This window comes from Raphanus sativus, chromosome 1 (genome assembly GCF_000801105.2).
Source record: "Raphanus sativus cultivar WK10039 chromosome 1, ASM80110v3, whole genome shotgun sequence".
Taxonomy (NCBI): Eukaryota; Viridiplantae; Streptophyta; class Magnoliopsida; order Brassicales; family Brassicaceae; genus Raphanus; species Raphanus sativus.
In genome coordinates this window covers 14,782,783-14,805,040 of record NC_079511.1, presented here as the reverse complement: position 1 = coordinate 14,805,040, position 22,258 = coordinate 14,782,783, and the positions used below count along the sequence as shown (strand labels likewise).

General features: G+C 31.3%; 1 protein-coding gene and 2 long non-coding RNA genes across 4 annotated transcripts; 2 read left to right on the top strand and 1 right to left on the bottom strand.

Annotated features, from left to right (window-relative positions):
- The first annotated feature begins 570 nt into the window (after nucleotides 1-570).
- Nucleotides 571-5,199, top strand: LOC130495150 (uncharacterized). The gene is made up of 2 exons (XR_008934410.1): nucleotides 571-1,711; nucleotides 4,996-5,199. It is a non-coding gene; the product is annotated as an uncharacterized LOC130495150 (long non-coding RNA).
- Nucleotides 5,200-16,805: 11,606 nt separating this feature from the next.
- LOC108814769 (uncharacterized) lies at nucleotides 16,806-19,910 on the top strand. Of its 2 annotated transcripts, none has more exons than XM_018587398.2 (5): nucleotides 16,806-17,406; nucleotides 18,401-18,437; nucleotides 18,661-18,897; nucleotides 19,108-19,155; nucleotides 19,232-19,910. In XM_018587398.2, exons 1-5 carry the CDS (start codon nucleotides 17,084-17,086, stop codon nucleotides 19,820-19,822), a joined length of 1,236 nt encoding a protein of 411 aa, XP_018442900.1. In that variant the 5' UTR covers nucleotides 16,806-17,083; the 3' UTR covers nucleotides 19,823-19,910. The 2 variants fall into 2 exon arrangements, with proteins under 2 accessions (XP_018442900.1, XP_018442908.1); XM_018587406.2 differs by having other exon boundaries at nucleotides 17,328-17,406; nucleotides 18,401-18,432.
- A 117-nt stretch (nucleotides 19,911-20,027) lies between these two features.
- LOC130495149 (uncharacterized) lies at nucleotides 20,028-21,982 on the bottom strand. The gene is made up of 2 exons (XR_008934409.1): nucleotides 20,499-21,982; nucleotides 20,028-20,408 (listed from the first exon to the last, which is right to left on the bottom strand). It is a non-coding gene; the product is annotated as an uncharacterized LOC130495149 (long non-coding RNA).
- Between the last annotated feature and the right edge of the window lie 276 nt (nucleotides 21,983-22,258).

Genomic DNA, 22,258 nt, shown 5'->3' with positions numbered 1-22,258 from the left:
TTCTATCTTTAAAAATTGACTATCCTTATACATTTATTATTGAAAATATAACTATCATTTAATATTATATTATTACAAGAAAACTAATAAAAATATATTCTACAGATTTTTCTAAGATTGTAATCTAATAAAATTTTACTACATCTTTAAAAAAATATAAATACTACTAAAAAAGGAAAATCATTTTGAAAATAATATTATTTACATGGTATATTATAATTTGTGTCACCAAGATTTAATTATTTTCTGAAACATAGCCTATGCCAAAACAATATATTATTTTTTATATTACAAACACAATTAGCTGCTTTATGTAACAAAATACGTCTATCATAATTTATGGCCCATTTCATTTTACACTTTATCAAATTACGAACATTAACTAAGCAAATGGAAAATTTATACACATAATACATTATTATTCAGTTTACAACAAAATCTATTGTCAATAAAAATAATTTTCATATTTATGAAATTTTTACATATATTATAACGTCTAATAATCAAACGAAAGATCTACCAAAATAAAATATAATAAGTATTACAAATACAATTGACAGTTTGAAACAATCAGTTAGATGACAAACAACTAAAATCTAACACTATTGTATATAAATATAAGTCATATACATTTTTGAAAATATGCTTAATGTTTATATTATATCACTACTGATGTAAATACGAAAAAAAAAATATAAATATAAATGAAAGTAAATATCCGCGTGGTCGATCCAATGGATCGAAGTACAGTTAACTATTAAAACAAGAGAATTTTCACTCTATACACACAAAATCCACTCTATTTGCATTCTATACACAATATCCTCCAATTTTCCTTCCCCCATCTTTACCAATTTTCCTTTATTCTATGGTATCCTACTTATTTCAGTATATTGAGCTAATTTGCTCAAAACAATTGTTGTGATATTTATTAACTTTAAGACCACGTAGAAATAATTTTGTTGTGATATTTATTAACTTTAAGACCACGTATAGAGTGTGTTGTACTATCTGGTTACTTGGCAAGTTGACAGAGTGGATGTGTCCGGTCTGTTTGGATCTTAACGCCACGAAACTCTCAGGCTTCTGTCTCTATATCACGTGTCTCCTCTCTCACTTTCTGATTTTCAGAAATAAACACTCAAGCTCATAAGAGCATCTTTATCCTTGCAACTCATTATCGGTTGCTTAATGATATTTTATTAGTATTTAAGAAATAAATTATGCTAAAAGATTTGGGTAAGCAACTTCATTATTTTGCTCCTCCATTGCAAATCTCTTATTTTTGGTTGCTTTAAGTAGTTGTTGTTGAAACCATACGAAGCCATCTTCTGGATATCCGTCGGGCGTTACAAGCTCCACCTTACTGAATCTGACCGGAGTGAAAAGCTGAAGCTATAGAAGCGTTACCAAGATGTAGCATGTGGGCCCTAATTATAACGAAGAAAGAAGAGATCTTTTTGTTTGATCTCATCATTCAAAATCTGAGAATTAATCGCTGCAGAAGAGAATCAGATTCTATACCCAAAAGGAACACAAACCCAGTACAGAGATAGTAAAACGAAATTGAGGATTGATGATACCGGCGATGATTCACACCGGCGAAGAAGAACAAGAAGAACAGAGGAGAGATGAGAAAGAGAAGGACGCGTGTCCCTTAAGCGTCTGTCTCTTCCTTTGCTTAATTAAGCAACGTCGTTTCTCTTAAAAGGTAATTTCTATTTATTTTTAATCACAATTAACATAAGCAACCTTGATTAGCAACCGGGATAAAGATGCTCTAAAAAGCAATATCAGTGTGTTACCTGAAAACATTACTTTATTTTCCCATTGACACTGGCCGGCGATATTACTTACACTAGCGAATATTCAAACTTGGATTCTATTCATTTCAGTAATTACGGATTATAATTTAAAGCGACAACAACACTCAAATCAAAATCATCATATGTTTTAGTCAACAATTACCACTTTCTTTCACTGTTCATTAGTGATCCAAAATTAATTAGTAATTCTTTAACGTTTTGGTTTACAACTTTTTCTCATCATTATAATCATTACTATTTTTTCTTTTATCAAGTTGATGTGATATTAGTTTAATTTGGAGATGATATAAATGTGAAATCAAAAGTATTGTGTGATCAATGAATAATAACAACTATCAAATCTGTCTCTTCTTTTCTTGTTTCCTGCATACAGATGCAAATTTATTTGATTCGCTATCGTACCTTGTTCTTCTTTATAGGTTTTCTTTTATTGAACTCCAACGCACATAAGTCTTTATTAAACAGACTGAAGACAGAGCTTGTATTCAAGCTAATCGTGAATGTTAATTAATATTTTTTCAATTTCATTTTAGTTATCGTTTTAAATTTATAAACACATATTAAAAATATATTTAATTTTGCATATTTTTAAAATAAAAACATCATTATCTGTACACCTAATCATATAGCAAATTGAAAAACAAATTGAAGATATTGTCAAAAAAATTTACATTAAAATTTTAAAATAATAATAATTTTTAAATGAAATTTTATTCTACAACAACAATTAACTGAAACAGATGAAATGTAAAGTAGATAGTTTAAATTGTTTTTTGAATTGTAAAAACACACAGAGAATATACTTAATTCTGTTTTTAATAAACTAATTGAATGTTTTCTAAAGTTCTTACAAGAATTAAAAATAATTAATATCTAGTTATATATCATAACATTTTTAGCAAACATTTTCCATGAATATGAAACGATAATTCAGTGTTTTAAATATTATTAATTAATATATATTGAAAGTTATAATGTATTAACATTAATCAATGTATATATAACCTAGAAACCAATCTTGATTTATATGCTTTCTCTCTTTTGGGTTTTTGTCTTCTTTTTTCTCTTCCTATCTCTCTCTACTTTCTCTCTACAAAACTAATTTCTTTTTTTCCCCTAGCTATTTCACAAATAAACCCTAAAAAGTATACAAAATGACAATTCATGTTACAAAACTAGATTTATTACAAAGTTGAAACAACCGAAAATTTAGTCTGAAAATTTTACTATTTAGAATACACTTTTAATGTTTTGTTTGTAATAACCTAATTAACTAGATAAAAAAGTATATAAAATGACAATTCATGTTACAAAGCTAGTTTTAGTACGAAGTTGAAACAACTGAAAATTTAGTCTGAAAATTTTACTATTTAAAATACACTTTTAAATGTTTTCGTTAAGTGATTCTAGGGATCCATGGCTACCCGTTTCGTTCAACTATTCCATTATGATTCTCCGGTGCAAATATTGCGCAGGTAAGTGAAAAGTTACTGTGGTTTTCACTTTTCTCTGCCCAATATCCACAAATGGTTATCACGAGTGCAATCAACCCTTTCGTGTCAACCTCAAGAAACAAAAGTGATTCCTTCTACTTTTTCTTTCGTTTTTTTTGCAAGGAAAAAGCTGTTATTCTTGATAACAATTAAAACTGTTAGTGATTTTGGTAATTTATCTTGGTAAGAAAAAGGTGTATACGTTTTAGCTATATCAAATCAGAGCATCTCCAACCCCACTCTATTTTTCACACTAAAATAGAGTTTAGAGTAAAAAATGTTTCAATGGTACTCTATTTCTCACTTTATAATAGAGTAAAAAATAGGTTTACTCCAAATATAGAGTAAGTTGTTTTTTTTTGTTCATCACTCTATATTCTACTCTAAAATAGAGTACTATTGGAGCAAACTTCATCTCTATTATAGAGTCATTCTATTTTAGAATAGAAAATAGAATGAACCCTTGGAGATGCTCTTAGGAAACAAATTAAATCTTTAGTATTATTAAAAGTGGAACATTGTAAACGGAACAAAAGTTCAATATAGTTGTCATTTTGGTATAATATCATCATTAAGTTGTTTTTAGTATAATTTTTTCATAATCTCAAAACTAACTTTTAATTAATCAAATAAATACATTTTAAAAGTATTTAAATATTAAAATAAATTTAAAAATAAAAAAATTAATATATATATAAGTCGAAATTTTATAATATATAATAAAAATAATATATTTAACATTTTGTGTATTAATATAAAAAATTTGATATAACAATTGAATTCAAAATAGTTATATAAATAAATATATTAATAGAAAATGAATATATTAGTAAAAATTAATTAACATAAAGAGCACAAAAGGTTAAATATTTATTTTTATAAATTGTACATTTAAATTTACAAAACATATTTCCAAAATATCGACTAAATTTCTTTAATCGATATTCAACAATTTTTAGTGTATGTTAACTATTTTATAAGTTATTTAAATATCTTAAAATTTTATTAAATATTTTAAATTTTTAATCGTATTTGATAAATAATTTTATACTTTACAGTTATAGTAAGTAACACTTATATACTAATATTTTACGATACTTATATATTTAAATTCAATTATTATTTTTAATATATAATGTTAATTAAAATAAAAAATATTTTTTTTTGAATTAAGGGCTTTCAAATTTAAATATAAACGTTTACAAGATAAGGTTTGCAATATTTTCATGCATAGCATGGATAATAACATTTATACATTTCCTGTAATATACACAATTAAATTTCAAATAATTCTATAAATAAATATATTAATAAAAGTAAAAAAAAATATATATATATATATATATATATATATATAATATGTTTGTAAACATATCAAAAAAGTGAAAAATATACGTGTATTGTCCTCTCGTCTTTAGCGATAAATCATGGCGTGTAGAAATTTTGGGTGCACGAGTTCCAGCGAAGGCATGCACCCCTACTATATTTAATCTTGTACGCAGTTCCTTAATTTAATGCGATTTTCATTGCACGTGGCTCTCGAATCGTTTCACATTTTCAGCCCTTTGTATAAATTTGTTTATACTCTTTTGTCAGTTTCAAATTTGGGAGTATTTATTAACTCGTTTATCGATCGGTTAATTTATTTAGTCTGTTTGTGTTTGGGTTATCTGCAGATTAAAAAAAAAAAGATCAACTGTATCGATGTTAGAATCCACGTTGCAAGGAGAAGAGTGACGTTTTAAGCCTTCCCCATACAACCGATTATATTATTCAGTATGATCATAGTTACGCTTTTTTTTTTTAGGAACCTTAATTCGAAATTTAGAATATTAAATACACTGAATCTAAATTTACATAAAATACCCTCGTTTTACAGAGCTTCTGGCCTCTTTTTTTTTCCAAATAGTTATGTGATTTAAAATTGTATATTCACTTAGCATCTCCAACCATGATACCAAAATTAATGTTCAAATTACACCAAATTTGATGTTTTGGTGTCAAACATTTTTGATCATTTCCAACCATAACACCAAATATTACACCAAAAGTAATATTATATTATTTGGTGTTTTCTATTTTAACATTTCTTTTATTTTAGTATTTAAAATTGATAAATAATTATTTTATCACACTTTGATATTATATTCATCATTTTCATAATTATACATTTATAAACTTTATTTAGATTTATTTTATTGTTTAACAAAATTATACGTGTATTTAATTTACATAAAATACTATATTAAAAGTTACAAAACATTAATTATGAAAAATACATAACATATCAATATATTTGTTTTATTAAATTTGTATTAGTCAGTAATATATGTTTAACTATATTATAAAATAAAATAAAGATTTTCAAGTCTGGTGAATTCAATAAAATAAATGATAATAACCATTTAGTGATTTCTTATTTAATAAAATATAAATTTCTATGTATTTTATTTTTATAACATAAAATTATAATAATAACTTAGTGATTTTTTACCTGAAACCAAAATAAAAAAATATATTTTAATTACGTAAAAATAATTTTAAAATATATATAATACAATATATTTATGTTTAATTACAATTTGAAATGATTAATGATAATAATTGAAACAAAATTTAAACTAACCAATAATAATAGTTGAACTATATTATTAAATAGAAACACAATAAAATATGTATATAAAATAGTTGGTGTGATGAATAGTGTTACACCAAATTGATGTAACACTATTTACTCTACACCAAATTTGGTGGGATGGTGTAATTTTTGGTGTTTTATTGGAGATGAAATTACACCAAATTTAGTGTTTTGGTGTTCTATTGGAGATACTAGAATATTTCTAATTCTCTCATTTTCTCACTATATATATTTGAACTAAAATTTGACCCAAAAATATATTTGAAGTAATATCTTCTGATCCTACTTTATTTCATCTCTAAAACTAAATAGTAAATAGTTTTCCAATATGAAATATTTTATGTATTATCTCACTTTTTACTTATTATTCTATTTTGCTAAAATATAGTAAAATTTAATTATGTTTTTAGAATTATTCTATTTTAAAAGCACAATACGATGATGTCACTAGAGTTCGAGTCCCGGCCACTGGAAAATTACATTTCGACATTGCCAGGAATAAAAAACCGACACATAACAACACATGACTAGTCTGAATTACTTCTATGAGACCAGAATACCTCTGTATAATTAAAAAAATGACATAAAATGTTAATAACTTTAAAAAAAAAAAAGATATAATTATAATAGAAATTTTGCTTTAATAGTATAGATATGTATTTATCCACAATTTCAGCATTGATATAGTTAAAAAGCATTAACTTACCATTAATAGAATTACAAAATACTTATTAGTACAGTTTCGCATAACCTGATGCTTTGTTCTTCAAATAAATGAATATCAGGAAATTACCGTTTTGGGCAACTTTGAAATAGTTATGAACTGTTTGCGTATTAGGAAGCATCTTTACTGTAACATATGCACGTATTAGGAAACTAAGGTTCATTATTTGATATTTCGTTAGTACATCGAACATCGAACATCGATTTCGTTGCTGCGTTTTTCGGTGGATTATTGACGTAAACAAAAGATGTAAAGTTCAGTACAGTCGCAATCTCGGCCACCGTTTTTGAAAATTTGTAAAGACTGTTGTAAACATAATTATGATATATATAAAGCATGATTTGATCAAATAATAGTTATAGTACGGTAATTAAGTGAGATTATGTTTCTTATTTGTATGACATCCCACTTAAATTGCGTTGGATTAGTAATTGTGCTTTCCACCATTTGGCATCTTTTTATTTCATGAAGTCCTTAATAATTACTTATCATTATCAATTTTAACTTTTTTATTTGCAGTATGGTCTTTTAACATTTTGTGATTATAATTAAAATACATGTTTATAGATAAACATAATTCTTTGTATCTTTTTACAGTTTTTGTTTACATAATAATTTTAAAATTTTCAAAATTATAAATAATCATAAATAAAAATACTATTAATTTATTCAAAATTGGAAAAATTAACAAATGATATTTAACGTTTTATATTCAACTAAAACTAAAACTAAACTTTAACTATAAAAGTTTTACATAGCTTTAACATATTAATAAAAATATTTAACTTCAACCTAAATATTAATCAATACTCATTTCTCATTTGCGAAATGCATTAACAAATCATTTATGTGAAAATATAGTAATATGGTTAGATAATGTATATTTTATTTTATTTTTATGATAGCTTTTTGTAATAAAATGTTTAGTTTAAATAGCAATTTTATGAAAAATACAAAAAAACTACAATAATTGGATGAATTTTCAACACTTATAAATAGAAAATATTAGTTTAAAATAATAAAAGAATATTTTAAAAATATTTCTTTTTAGAGGAAAAAATAAAAGAATATATTAGAAAAAAACTCATATCTATTATAGAATTTCTGTGTTATAGAGGAAAAATAGGGAAATATATTGGAAATCGCCTTAGCTAAAAAAAGCTAGAACATATAAACAAAATTGTAATATCCTGGGCAACTTTGATAAGAAAAATTTACACCTCAAGTCACTTTTGTAGTTGTTAATATCACAAAAAGTCACTTCTTTATACTGGAGCACTTTTTTCTAAAAGCTCGTTACAAAGAAGAGGAAAGAATCAGTTTCAGTTGACTCCCAACCATGAGCCTAATAAAACTGGCGGGCTTTAATATAAGCCATTGATATCTTAAAAACATGGACGGCTCAGATTGATTTACTCAGATCTAGATAGGATAGTTTTCTTTCTTCAACACGCACCGTTAGATTAGATGATGTCATTTTGTCACCGACGGCCTAGATTGTCCACATGTTTTAACCTTTTTCCTCTAGTCTTCACCGTAGAAGAAAAATCCCTTTTCACGTCTTCGTCATCTCGTTTCACCGTTGCCGTTCACCATCCTAACACAAAAATTTTGTGCTAATCATTCAGTGTTAAGGTTTGTGACTTTCTTAAACTTGATTATTAAGGCTTATTCACTGTTTATCATCTATAATCTTCGACCCACCTTACTCTGTTTTCAGGCGTCGCCATGGCGGAGTACTGTCTGGTCATCGCCGGCGAATGGGAATCTTCGGCTCGGCTCATATGAATTTTCCATTCACTGGAAGAAGGAATCTGTCATCCCACCAAACTTCAAGAATCATGAATCCTCTCACAGAACTACTAAAGGAGCCATCTTTATTGAAGGGGTGAAGAATTCCATTGAAAGAAATAAACTTTCTAGAAGGAGAAAGCTGTTTACAATCATGTACATGTGTACAATAAAATTTGTACACAACAATTCTTGTATAAATATACACATAACAGAGACAATGTAAGAATAATATTTTAGAAATTAGAGAAGGATTGTGGTTACAGACACACCTATGCATATTCTGTACACAACAACAAAGTAAACATTTCATAGTCCATTCAACTAGCTTTGATAATAATGCGATAGCCTTAGAAATTCACTGTAAAATTATTTGTTGGAATGAGTACATGTTGATAACAAGACCTATATGTACACGTTGCTATGACTTTGATCATCAGAATAATGTACATATCCATGTACACTATTTATTTATACCAATGCACATTAGGATGATGTACACATGGATAAAAAGACCTATGTACATTACTCATGTATACAAATTTACAATGCACATGAGGTTAGTGTGCAAGTGGTGTGGCTTGATCATCATAAATAATGTACATGTGTACAACGAGCCCTATGTACACTATTCATTTATACAAAGCTACATTGTACATAGAGGATACAATTTTGATTTATAATTCCTAATCTTGTTTCTTGTTTCAGCATTTGTCTTGGAACATAGCTCCAATGTAAAGCATGTGTCTTGGGTCAGTGACACCGTCCATGCTTCCTCCGTTATCAAAGCCTCGATATACTCCATTACCCTTGGTTAGAATGATACAGATTTTCATTTCCAATAAATGTAACAAGACCTTTGTACACCACTCATGTAACAAATTTAACGTGCATGAGGATACTGTACACATGGCTATGGCTTGATCATCAAAAATAATGTACATGTGTACAACAAGACCTATGTACACTACTCATTTATACAAATTTACAATGTACATGACGATGACCCGTAAGCTTTATCATCAGAATACGCACATACAATTCAGCTTTATCATGTGGTTAATCACTTGTCTTGGAACATATCTGCGACGTAAAGCTTGTCTCTTGGGTCAGCAACACACATCATGGTACAAATATCAAATGTTAAAGTCACCAACTGCATAAAGAAAGAAAACACATGCATGAATGACCTCCTAGTCGTTTCCACATACATAACAAACATGCATAACAAGAGCACAACAAAACAGCTTTAAGAAATCACATATTAAAGAGCTGGGTGCACACTTGACGAGAAAGTATAAGATGCATAAGCATACACAAGAACACACCAATGAAGAGCGGAAAGTACACTTAACCAGAGAGTAACATGTTATTTTCTACTTTTACACACAAAAAGAAACTATCAAGCAAAGGTATGACATTGTGTTATCTTCAAAGTTCAGTTAGGCATTTTAGCGAACATATGGTCTGCAACTCTAAAAAAAATATTTTTGCAAAGATAATATCGTGAAGTTACAAGAAGTTGCAAGGAGAAGATTCTAAACTAAAAAATCTGCCTCGTTGTGATCTTAAACAAAAAAGAAAAAAAAAACAAAGCATAAATCAAGTAAATCTGCCTCTGCAATTCAATTAAACGGCCTCAGAACACAATGGATGCAAGATCTTTAAACAAGTGAAACCCTATTAATCGCTACAACCGCAAATCTCACCGAAACAGTGCTCTTTACCGGCTCGCCTCCCGCTCCTATGCATGTCTGCAACTCGATGATACCCTAATCTCCCTAAGATGGGAATCAGAAGAGATGAAGAAACTTTTGCCTTTTTCTCCCCTCTGGGTTTCTCTACGATAAAGATTAGAACCAAACCCCGAAATCTCTACAAAAAAGTATAAAAAAAAGTTTTCACAGTCGATGGGATTTTGAATTTCAAATCGAAACTGAACCCTAAAGACCAAAAGAAACTGAAACCATTTAGTTAGTGTTTTTTAGGGTATTTTTGACATTAGCCACTAAGAAAGTGTCTTAGTATACATAAGTGACATATGATGATAGTGAAAGTCATAAAGTGACTCAAATGGTAAATCTCTCCTTTGATAATATAGAAAGTTGACAAAAAGAAAAAAAAAAGAGTGTATCACGTGGCAGAGCAGGAGTGGGAAAACAAGGAGAGGACCACAAAAGAGGAACAGATTTGTACAAAATCTAAAATAGTAAGCAAACTGATAAGCTTGTGGTGGTGGGACCCAACCTGCAAGACCCGAGTCATAGAGATCTCTTTGCTTCTTTGCCCCGAAGTCAAACAACCTATCAACACTCTAAACTGAACACTTGTTTCTTCTTCACAGTCCACGCGCTGCAGTTGCTCGTTAATCCCACGCCTCCGTCGACCTGCATGGTGACATGTCCAAGTTTTATTCACTAGTATATCGCATGTTCGAAAACTCGCTACGCGCTATCCGTGCGGCTGACCTAAGCCAAGCGAGTAATCGGAAAATCGGAAATAAATCGAGGAGTATTCGAGGATTTTTTCTAGGGCTATTAAAAGTGCAAAGTTATATATATTATATTTTGATAATATAACAAAAAATATGAAGTGGTTGAGTGGTTTTGTTGTGCTTTCTTTAAATAAATAACCCGGCTTCGAGGTTTCAGTTTGCATATTTTGGGTGTTTTTATCAATTTCATTAGTGAAGGGCAAAAGTGTAATATACACTTCGTCTTCCTCGACCAAAAACCTAATTTACAGCCGCTGCTCTGATTTTTTTTTCATCAAAGTTCCTTTTTCTTGTTGATTTCGTTCGTTTATGTTTACTTTCTTTGATTTTTGGCAACAAGATATGATAAAATAACGATTTTGATCTCTAAAAAACCAGATTCTTTTCTTTCCCGAGTTATTGACCGATTATAGTAAAATCGAAACGGAGCTCTGCCGTGGAGCGAATTCTCGCCGTGGAATCGGTCAATCTGGCCGAGTTTTAGAACATGGAGTATATCTATTCATATTTCCACTAGTAACAAAATAAACTAAATAACAAAATTAATAAATTTTACATATTTTCTATATAAAAATATTATTATCAATACATCTACTTATGTTTCAACCAAAATAAATTAGGTAATAAAATTAATTAATCATACATTAAAATGCTAAAACAATACTTATTTTACAATGAATTTTTTTTATACAATGACACTTAATATAAAACGAAAGAAATATAATCTATTTATTGTCTTCAAAAATATAGTATCAACGCATGAACTACCAACTTCTAATGTTACAAAAAAGAAGTATATAATCGTCCTACACGAAATTAATAAAAAGTATACAATAACTATTTGCGTGGATGGATTTATTTCATTATTAGTGTTAGGTCTGGACATAAAATTTGGAACCCGAAATCCGAACCGAATCCGAACCAAAAAAACTCGACCCGTTATTCGACCCGAAATGTAAAAATATCCGAATGGGTTTTGTAGGGTCTAAAAAATATTCGAACCCGAAGTGTTATTAACCGAACCCGAACAGGTAACCCGAAAAACCCGAAACTAATAGTTAATATAAATATTTTGAAATATATATATATAAGTATTTTAGTTATTAAATTTAATATTCGTGGTAATATGATATATAATAATAAATATTAACAATATTAAAAATGTTTTAAGTACACAATTAGTTATAAATAAGTAATTTATAATTTATTCATTGGAATAACAAGTGTACTCTCTATAATATAATGTATATTGTTTACAAATAATGTTTGTTTTCATGCTTAATTTAACATTTTATTGTTATTTTAGCAATTTTATATGTGATAGATTAATTTTTAAAATTTAGTTGTTTTTCTTTATATTTTTCTTTAAGTTTTCTGTTTTTTTACTTTGGTTATATCTGAACCGAACCGATATAATCCGAATCCGAATGATATATGGTTAATTTATGGGTTTTAGGATGCAATATAATTTTTAACCGAACTCGAAGTGTTATAATCTGAACCCGACCCGTACTAATGAAATTTTACTATGAGACCTAAGAGGGTAAATCCGAAATCCGAAAATCCGAAAAACTCGATCTGAACGCCAACGGGTACACGAACGCCCAGGCCTAATTAGTTTAATGAGAAAGACAAAAACATGCAATTATTGCATGTGTCCGAACGATAGGTGAACAATGAGAGGTCCCCTTACAAGCTTCTCTTCAGATAACATTAATAATTTGGGTCTGTCACTGTTTTTATCATCAAACTTTTTCTTTTCTGTCTAGATATATATTTTATTAAAAGGTCAAGGCCCATAAACGGACCAAGCCCATTCCGAAATACACAGACCAACAGTCCACTTGCAACTAACATCAGTCCGACATAAAGGGCACCCACAAACGGGTCTAAAGCCCAACCGAACCATACGCTCCATTTCCACCGCCACGCGTCTAATCGTTTCCCCAAACCGTCCATGTGCATCAAACACCAAGCACACGAGACACGCGTCTTCCATCCACCCTTCGTGATTCAATGGCCGAGATTTTCGCCGGAGAAAACGAAACAAAAGTTGTTTCGCCAGAACTCGCCGTCGACAAACCACCACACCCGTTATCGCCGCCAATTCTTTTCCATCGGAGAGCTTCACCGAGTCTGTCCCGAGATCTCATCCGGATCCTAACATACCACCGCTTGCGACTTTGAACCACTCCCTTCTCTTGTATCTTCGCCGCCATACCTCCATCGCCGGAGAGCTTCAATCGAAGACCTATCGAAGTCTCATCCGCCGAAGAAACGAAGCCAGCCGCCGCGAGGAACCAAAACACAATGACCCTCCGCGATCATCGAACCCACAAATCTTTCCCGAAAGTCGACGAGGCTCGGCTGAGGAAGCCTCCACCCCCCGAAGTCTAAAGCCGACGACGCCTGAGCTTCGTGAGCCTCATCATCCCGGAAGCCAAAACCGATCATGAAGATCGGGAACAAAAGAGAAAAACGGAAGATTTCTAGACACATATATACGCAAAGAAAAGAAAAAGAAAGCTTGAAAACTTAAAGCCGGACCGGCGGTAGCTGTGGGAGCCCACTCCGCTGGTCAGAATCACTGTGCACGGTGGTTTTAAATTAGAGAGAAGGCATAGCTATGCGTACTAGAGAGAGAAAGTTTTATTTTTTATTAAGAAAATTATGTTAGTTATCTTTTTGCATTTTTTATCATCAAACTAGCAACAATATAAGTTAGTTTGCTATTTTAACCAGCAATTTTATTTACTACGACACTAATTATAAAAGAACACGAAGATCCAATCAGCATTAAAACGCGGCCAATATTCTTCTTTTATATTTTTTAACTAACAAATCAAGACAAATTATTGTGTATATATTTATTTTTTTACAAATGATTGTATATTTTTATCTTATTAAAGTTGGTTTAGAAATTTAATTGAAATAAATCTCGGTTGTTAATGTATTATAATCTGACTAAATTAGATGATAAGATGTAAATTTTGATCGTGTATAATCCAAAAATTTAATATTGGTTTGTTTACATTTAACTGAATTAGTTTGTTTTATGGCACGTTGGTTAGAGTGATCAGATTGTTATTATTATTGTTATAATATATGCTATAAGTTAATTTAATAATATTATTTATAATTTAAATGACATTTTTATCATTAGATAAAAATAAAAATATAATTTAATAAATCAAATTGTCTATTACTTCAAATAATTATCCTAGTATCGAGGTAAATCATTATAAGCCACTGAATCTTAAATTAAAATGTTTTGTGTTTAACTGTAAGATTTGTAAATTTATAATTGAATCAAGTTTTAAAAAAAAAATTAACAACTAATATAGCTATATTATATTTGATCATAGTCTTTATTTTATTCTGAAACTCTTTTTGGTAAAATTAGATTTCTTGCAATAATTACTTTCAATACAAAATAGTTGGTAGAAAAAATTTCAGACTCGTTGAACAGTTGATTTGAATTAAGAAATTCACTATAAAAAAATTCTGGGTGTGTTTTATTCAGTAAAGACAGAATAATTTTCTTTCTCCACCTAAAGTTTGATATCCGATATTCCGATTCATTGTGCAAAATAATAGAGTATTAATAAGAGTTTACTTGTTCGGAGCTGTCGATCACTGTTAAAAATAGACGACATAGTACCATTTTTTAGCGCTGAACATTTATCCGTTAATTTTGATTCGATTTGTTATTCGATTCGACTAGATCCAAAAAATCTAGATATCCATAAATCTTCGAAGCAAAACAAATATTAAAAATCAATATCCATTAAAATGAAGCAAATCACAAAAACTAAAAATTTCAAAGTCAGATATCCAATCCGTTTCGGCTTTTATACACAATATGTACAATTAGATATATAAGTTTTAATGTATAATATCATATAAATATTATTTTAACATATAACTTTATTAGTTTTATTTATTAAATTACTTATAGGAGTTTAAATTAAGAAAATAATATAAAATAGTTATAAAATTATAATCCTTCTAAAATTTTATGTTTTATAAGAACGCTTAATTAATTTAAAAAAGTTTATGAAACATATAATTGCACCAATCTTTACTTTATAGTTTATATCATGTTAAATATATTTGTAAGACAAATTTGTATGACTTGTTCTAAATTATTTGTATTAAACAAAGTGGATAACATATCCATAAATATTCATACCGGATAAAAATCGGATATTCTTATTTCCTGAAGCAAATAAAATCAAAAATTTGGATATCCGTAAAATACAAAATAAATCTCAAATACTTAAAATCATGGTAGTGTTCGATTTGTATCCACCTCTACCATTTATACTTGAAGAATATGATATGGCACGGATAGTTGCAATTTACATGAATGAATAGCCAGCCCCTGTAGTGCATTGGATTATGCATGTTGAAAACAATAAACGAGAAAGTGGTAGGCTTGAGAACCAAATAGAATCGCTACCCGAATCCTTCATTTTTTTGGGTCAAAACACAAATCCTTCATAGGTATAGAAGCCATAACATATTTCTCACTTATTTTGCAAATAATTTTTTTTCTCTACAACGACGCTTAATATGAAATATGGAGAGTATAATTTATTTTGCACTTTTAAATTTTTTTTGTTCGACCTCGACGATTATACTTTAGATGTTCCGTTTGAAGTGGCAAAGAAATAATAGATAGTTAGATTAGTTCAATACTTGATATGTTATAATTTGTCCGGTGGTATTACGGATCAATTTTATTACTTCCTTTGTATCAGTTTAGATGGTGTTTAGAAAAAAAAATTGTTTTAAAATATTCGATGTTCTCATTGTTCTAGATATAATTTAATATTATTTGAATTTTGTGCCAACTACAAAATACTGAGTTTTTATTGGTTGAACTAGTTTTATTTATGTAATCAAGATAAATTGTATAAACATTTATATTTTCTTAATCTATATGCAAAAAACTTGAAAGCCATTTTAAATAATACGGAGAGAGTATCATTCTATAGCATGACAAGAGTAGTATATTTTCAGTATGGAAACATAAAACTGTCAGCTAAGCTAAGACATGAAAGAAGCTCACTTTGCCTTCTTGTTTTCATGATATAGTTCCCCAGCATATTGTTAACATAACAAGAAGAATCACATATAATTTTCACGCAAAGACTGTTTATTTTTGTCCAAAAAAAAAAAGACTGTTTATTAATTTTTTGGCGTTATTACTGTTCATCCTTAGAGTATTTCCATCCATATTCTATATTTTATTCCACTTATAGAGTAAATGTAGTAAAAAATGGAGTAATGAACATAAAATAAAAACATTACTCTATAAATAGAATAATTTTTTTTATTTTTTGTTCCCTATTCCATATCTCACTCCATTTACTCTATAAATAGAGTAAAATATGGAGTGAAGATCGAGATGCCCTTAGCTATGATTCTCAAAATAGCATAGTTACTCAAGAAAAAGTAAAATTCTGATAAAAAATTATTGATAAATTAATTTTAAAGAAAGTTTGCAAGAAAAGTAGTTAAAGTAGTGTTAATAAAAACAGATTGGCAAAACCATTTTGATAGAAAAAAAAAAACAGATTGGCAAACCATACAAGAATGCTTGCGGAAGCCGTCCAAGCAACGAAGTGAAAGTCCATTCACCATTGCAACTTCTTTCTAAAGAAAGTCCATTAATTTTAAAGTTGGCAAATGGTAATAAAAAACTAAACCATATACTGTAGAAAAAATATTTTGAGCGAAAAAGATAATATAAGTGAAATTAATAAAGAGTTAAACAAATAGTAAATACTAGTAAAAATAGAAATGAAGAAGAAACAGTAAGACAGAGCACAAACCAATTACCTAGGAAACGCACGTTCACTCTCTCTCTCACACACACACACACACACACACACACAAACACATCTCTCTCCCTTCTTTCTTCGTCCTCTGCTCTCTTGCTGTCTTTCATATTCAGAGCATCCCTCTCTTTCTCTCTGTTACTTCTCCTTAATCTCCCTCTTGTAGTCTTTTTTATTCCAGTCTCTGTGTTTCCGTGTCTCTCCTCACATGCTTCTCTCTCTCTAACGGCGGACTGATGCACACAGCTTTGTACTCTCCGCCGTGAATAAAATGGGGTGCATGTTCTCTCACCTCGCCGCCAAGTTCGCCTTTTTCCCTCCTTCTCCTCCCACCTACCACCTTACCAAGAACCCCGACGGAAAACTCTCCGCCGTCTCCGCTTCCTCCTCCTCCACTTTCCCCGCCGCCGGAGACTCATCTATCGACGTTAGAGTGGTGAAGACGAGACGCGGTAACAAAGTCGCAGCTTTCTACCTGAGAAACCCAAACGCGAGGCTCACACTTCTCTATTCACATGGAAATGCAGCAGATTTGGGACAACTCATTGATCTCTTCGTTCAACTCAAAGTCAATCTCCGAGTTAATCTCATGGGGTCTGTCTCTCTCTCTCTCTCTGATGTTCATACTCTTCGTAAATACGTTGTCGTTTCTGTTGTTTATCTAATATCTTACGACCAGTGGCTTAATAAGTTTTCTTTTTTGGAACTTTTTATATTTTTAAGGTTTACAAGTTCTGTGTATGTAGACAATTTTTTTTATATCAGTTTAACTATAATTAAATTAAGTATACTTTTTTTTCTTAATTTTTTTGTTATTTTTCTTTTGATTTTTTTTTATTTATGGTACAAGTTTCAACTTTTTATTTTATTTTTTGGTTAAAGCTTCACATCTTGTTTACTCCTTCAATAAGATTTTGTGTTGTCTTTACATCTCTTGAGAAAGCTCACGCTTTTGGGAAATAGGTTGTTGTCTCGTTGTTCAAAAAGCTCAGATTTGGTGATGTTTCCGACAAATTTTCTTTTAGAGTATATTTTTCTCAAGTTTTGTAAAATGTTTGTTGTTTTTATTTTTGTTTAGTGGTGTTTTATTTTTCCTGATTATGACCTTTTGTTTACCCCAGAAATTTAATTTAGAGTTTCTCACCTACCACCATCAGTTTGTAGTCAGTGACTCTTTTAGAACGTTTGAAATTCGAAGAGGGGTAGGTAAATAGTACTCCCTCTGTTCCTAAATATAGGATTTTTTGGAGTTTTTCTTTGTTCCACAATATAAGATTTTCTATATTTTTAAGGTAGTTTTGTATACTTTTGAGGTTCTTTTTTTATTAAAAGTTGTACTGATTAAATTTTATTGGTAGACAGTTATTAGAAAGTGTGTAAATGATATAAATAATTAAATAAAGTGCAAATAATTATTATAGTCTTAATAAACGTGAAAAGTGTAGAAAATCCTATATTTAGGAACAGAGGGAGTATTTACTATAAGGTGTAACTTTTTATCCGAGTAGTCAGTAAGGGTCAATTTATGAGGGTTCATTTATAGTTTCGTTCCCTAGAGTTTTTAATTTTTTTTTGTTATAATTTTCAGGTATGATTATTCGGGCTACGGTGCCTCTACCGGTAAGGTATGTAAACACGTCTCCTTTATTATTATTTTTTGAATAGTTTTAAGCTCAAGAACATAAATATTAATGTAGTTAGCCTCTTAGGTTTGGGATGTTCTGCATCAATCTACCAGAGCCTTAGAATGTTTCTTTATCTCTAATGGAATGGTTGATCAAGCGGATATTTGGAATATTTTGATTATACTTTTTGACTAATTGTTGTTTATATAATTTGTGTTTACAGCCGAGTGAGTATGATACATATGCGGATATAGAGGCTGTTTACGAGTGTTTGCAGACCGAATATGGTGTTGGACAGGAGGATTTGATCTTGTATGGTCAATCCGTTGGTAGTGGACCGACGCTGCACCTTGCCTCTAAGCTTCCTCGGCTTAGAGGTGTTGTTCTTCATAGCGGCATTCTCTCTGGTCTTCGTGTTCTGTGTCATGTCAAATTCAAGTTTTGTTGTGATATTTATTCGGTAAATATCCCTTTCCCTTTAATCTGATATTATTACAAGAAACACATTTAGCATATTATCCTGTAGATTGATGTGAAGTTTTGATAGCCTATGTTAATGGCGAACTTGGAATCAAACCGGTTTAGAAATGGCTATGGCTAATTTGGAAGCTAACCGGTCTTGGGTGGTTCTTGTATTATCCTTTTACTGATTCTTGGGGTTTAATGGCAGAACGTAAACAAGATCAAGAAGGTCAAAAGCCCTGTTCTTGTCATACACGTAAGCTAAATTTGTCTCTGGTTTATATCAAGAAGGTGACACTTTATTAATCTTATTACTATATATGGTTACGCAGGGAACAGAGGATGATGTTGTGAATTGGCTTCACGGAAACAGGCTATGGAAAATGGCGAAAGAACCGTATGAACCGCTTTGGATTAAAGGTGGTGGACATTGCAACCTAGAGATCTATCCTGACTACATTAGACATCTCTATCGGTTTATACAAGACATGGAGAATACAACCACTAAGTCTCGTCTTAAGAAGATTTGGCAAGAAATCCGTCGGCGAGATGAGTCCAAAGGATGCTGTAGTTTCAAACTATGTAGACCAAAATGCCCTTCGTGTCCCAAACCTAGTTGCGCTTGCGGCAAATGCGGGTGTTGTTGCAAGTGCGAGTGTCCGTCTTTGCAAGGATGTTTCTCTTGCTGTAAGAAGCCGAGCTGTGTTGGTTGTTGCTGTCTGAAGTTCAAATGCTGCAGCTGCTTTGGGAAGCCTAAATGTCCGAAATGCTCTTGTTGGAAATGTTTAAAGTGCTCCGAGTCTGAGTGTTGTCGGAGTTGTTGTGCCGGTTGTTTTAGCTGGCTCTGTTGTTGCGGCGGAGGGAAGAGGAAGGAGATGAAGACGGGAGGAGGAGAAGCTACGGTGGCCAAGAGTGAAGGGTAATATTGGTAGTTCGATATTTTTGTATAGATTCTGTTCAAAGATTCGGTACAACACATTCATGGGAAGAAACTGAGTTTTGAGGCGAAAAGTTCCATTATCATATTGAGAAACAAAAAATTTCATGAGGAAAAAGTTGATAAAATGAAATCTTGAATCTTGGTACAAATCCAATATCATGTTAGTCATTCTTGAAGATAACAGTATCTTCTGTAACATGTTAAGTTATTTATGATTTAGCACAACATATCAACTACAACATCCTCTGTTCTGAAACGGACAAAGATATAAAAATACCAGTTCTATCAGTGGCCAAAACTTGCAGGAAAAACACATCCAATGACTTTCGAATTGGTAAAAGAAGCAGGTGATAGATCCAATACAAATACAGATTGAGCAGTTGAGAGAGCGCAATGCACAAAATAACTTAACAAATTCCTAGCACGAGCACTTACTGGTTCTTGGCTTGCTCCGCCTTCAATGCATCTTTACATCAAAGAACTTCTTTCTCAGCAATGGCGACCTTAACTCGAACCTCTCCGATCTTGTACGTGTAGAATGGCCGGTTGAGAATCACCCAGCCCATGTGCTACAATTAACGAAACAAAAATCAGTGTCAAAATCAACACGAAAAGTGCATAGACTCACCAAATAACCTCGACAACAATAAAGCAGTTACCAAAACATCATATCGGTAGACACTTTTGTAAATGTCATTCCCAAAAAACATATGCTCTGGAAAACTAAGATCACCAGCTAGACGGATCGCCTGGAAAATATCAAACTAAATCTCACATTGAAGAAATGAGTACGAGACTCTTTGGGAATGAGTCTAAAAGTAAAACCATGCGGATCAGTATATTAAGCCCAAATGGACAATATCGTACTAATTGGATAATATAGAGTTGAAGATGATATTTCACAAGCCCAACAATTGGCATCAGAACGGTTGACGAGAAATCTGCAAGAAGATCTAAATTCTTTTCGAGAGATAGAATGGTATATCCTATGAGTTAGGAATAAGAGGTGTGTGTGTGGCAGAGATCATGTCAGAAGATTCTAGAAGTCAGTTGTGGGACACAAGATGAATGTGATTCTTAGTTTGATGGGATAATGTGAAATATCAAATTAAGTCTCACATTGGAGAATTAGACAAGGAGTGTCTAATATATAACTCTAATTAGTACGCAACCTTTTGGGAGGGAGTCCGAAAGTAAAACCATGCGGGCTAGCCTATTAAGCCCAAAGTGGACAATATCGTACTAATCGGATAATATAGAATTGGAGATGAGATTTCACAAGCCCAACAAAACCTTCCTATCCTCAGCAAGAGTGTTGTCCGAAAACTCGACCCTTTAAGTAGAGGTTGACGCAAAAGCTCGGGAGCTCAGACCATCGTCCACCTAAGCCTTTTCAAGACAACGAGATCTCCATTTCCGGAACTAGGAGCAGCAGGCTTCGTAGAGTCTGTTTCCGAAATCAACTGACACCCCTTATCAGAATTAGCCGGCGCATTTGCAGGAAAATCCATCAAAAATCTCCGAGCTGAGTAATATCTCTGATCTTTTTCATCTATAGGACGGCGAGTCGCTTTCAAACTGACCTCTGTTGCCACAAACATCGACAAACAAATCCCTTGAAACAACAAGGGTTAGAGGAGGCAGAGGTGGCATCAAAGCTGCGTCTGTCACAACGAGCTCAACAGTCCCAACATCCCCAAGACGGTCTGCAACGAAGAACTAGGCCTCGCGGCCTCATAAGGAGGGACCACGGCAGGAATCGTTTCAGGAACTGCCTCCCGAACTTCCCTATTAAAAGTGAAACTCTTGAGTTGCTGCTTCCCGAGCCGCTTTTACCTTTACCTCTCTCTTTCTTTTTGGCATACTCAGCCGCCCTCTGAACAAGGTTGGAGATCGTAGCAGTTGTACACACAATGACGAAATTGCAACTATAGCGGAAAAAATAAAATACTTGTAAGGTCAGAAACACAAACATAGACAAGCAGAAAGAAAAACACACCAAAGAAGATACGAAATACAAAGATTCTACTGGCTCAAGCTACCAAAAAAAACATACAATAAGAAACATAATCGATCATCGGAGCAACTACTCACGTCACATAACCCTATCAATCGTATTCACAAAACAATGTCTTGACAGAGAAACTCACAATCATGGAAATTTATATAATTAGTATGAAGCGGTGGAGTAATTAAGAAGCCATAAGATTCTCTTCACCATTCATAATTGATTTGTCTGGCATTTATCTTCAGAGAAGGTGAATCGTGAAAAGTTCTTTTTCTACGAAAGCGAAGCGGCGTATAGTAGTCAAGAATGTTTCAAATGATGTGGTCAAACTGTTTTCTAATTGGTTGATTTTCTATGCTGTGGTGGAAAGGCTGAGAGTGCTAGTTGAATCAGTTTTAGACCATGTACAAT

Coding starts and splice junctions, on each gene's coding strand:
- LOC108814769 (XM_018587398.2), top strand. CDS start 17,084: ATGGGGTGCATGTTCTCTCACCTCGCCGCCAAGTTCGCCTTTTTCCCT. Junction 17,407..18,400: donor CTCCGAGTTAATCTCATGGG/GTCTGTCTCTCT, acceptor TATAATTTTCAG/GTATGATTATTCGGGCTACG. Junction 18,898..19,107: donor TTTGTTGTGATATTTATTCG/GTAAATATCCCT, acceptor GTTTAATGGCAG/AACGTAAACAAGATCAAGAA.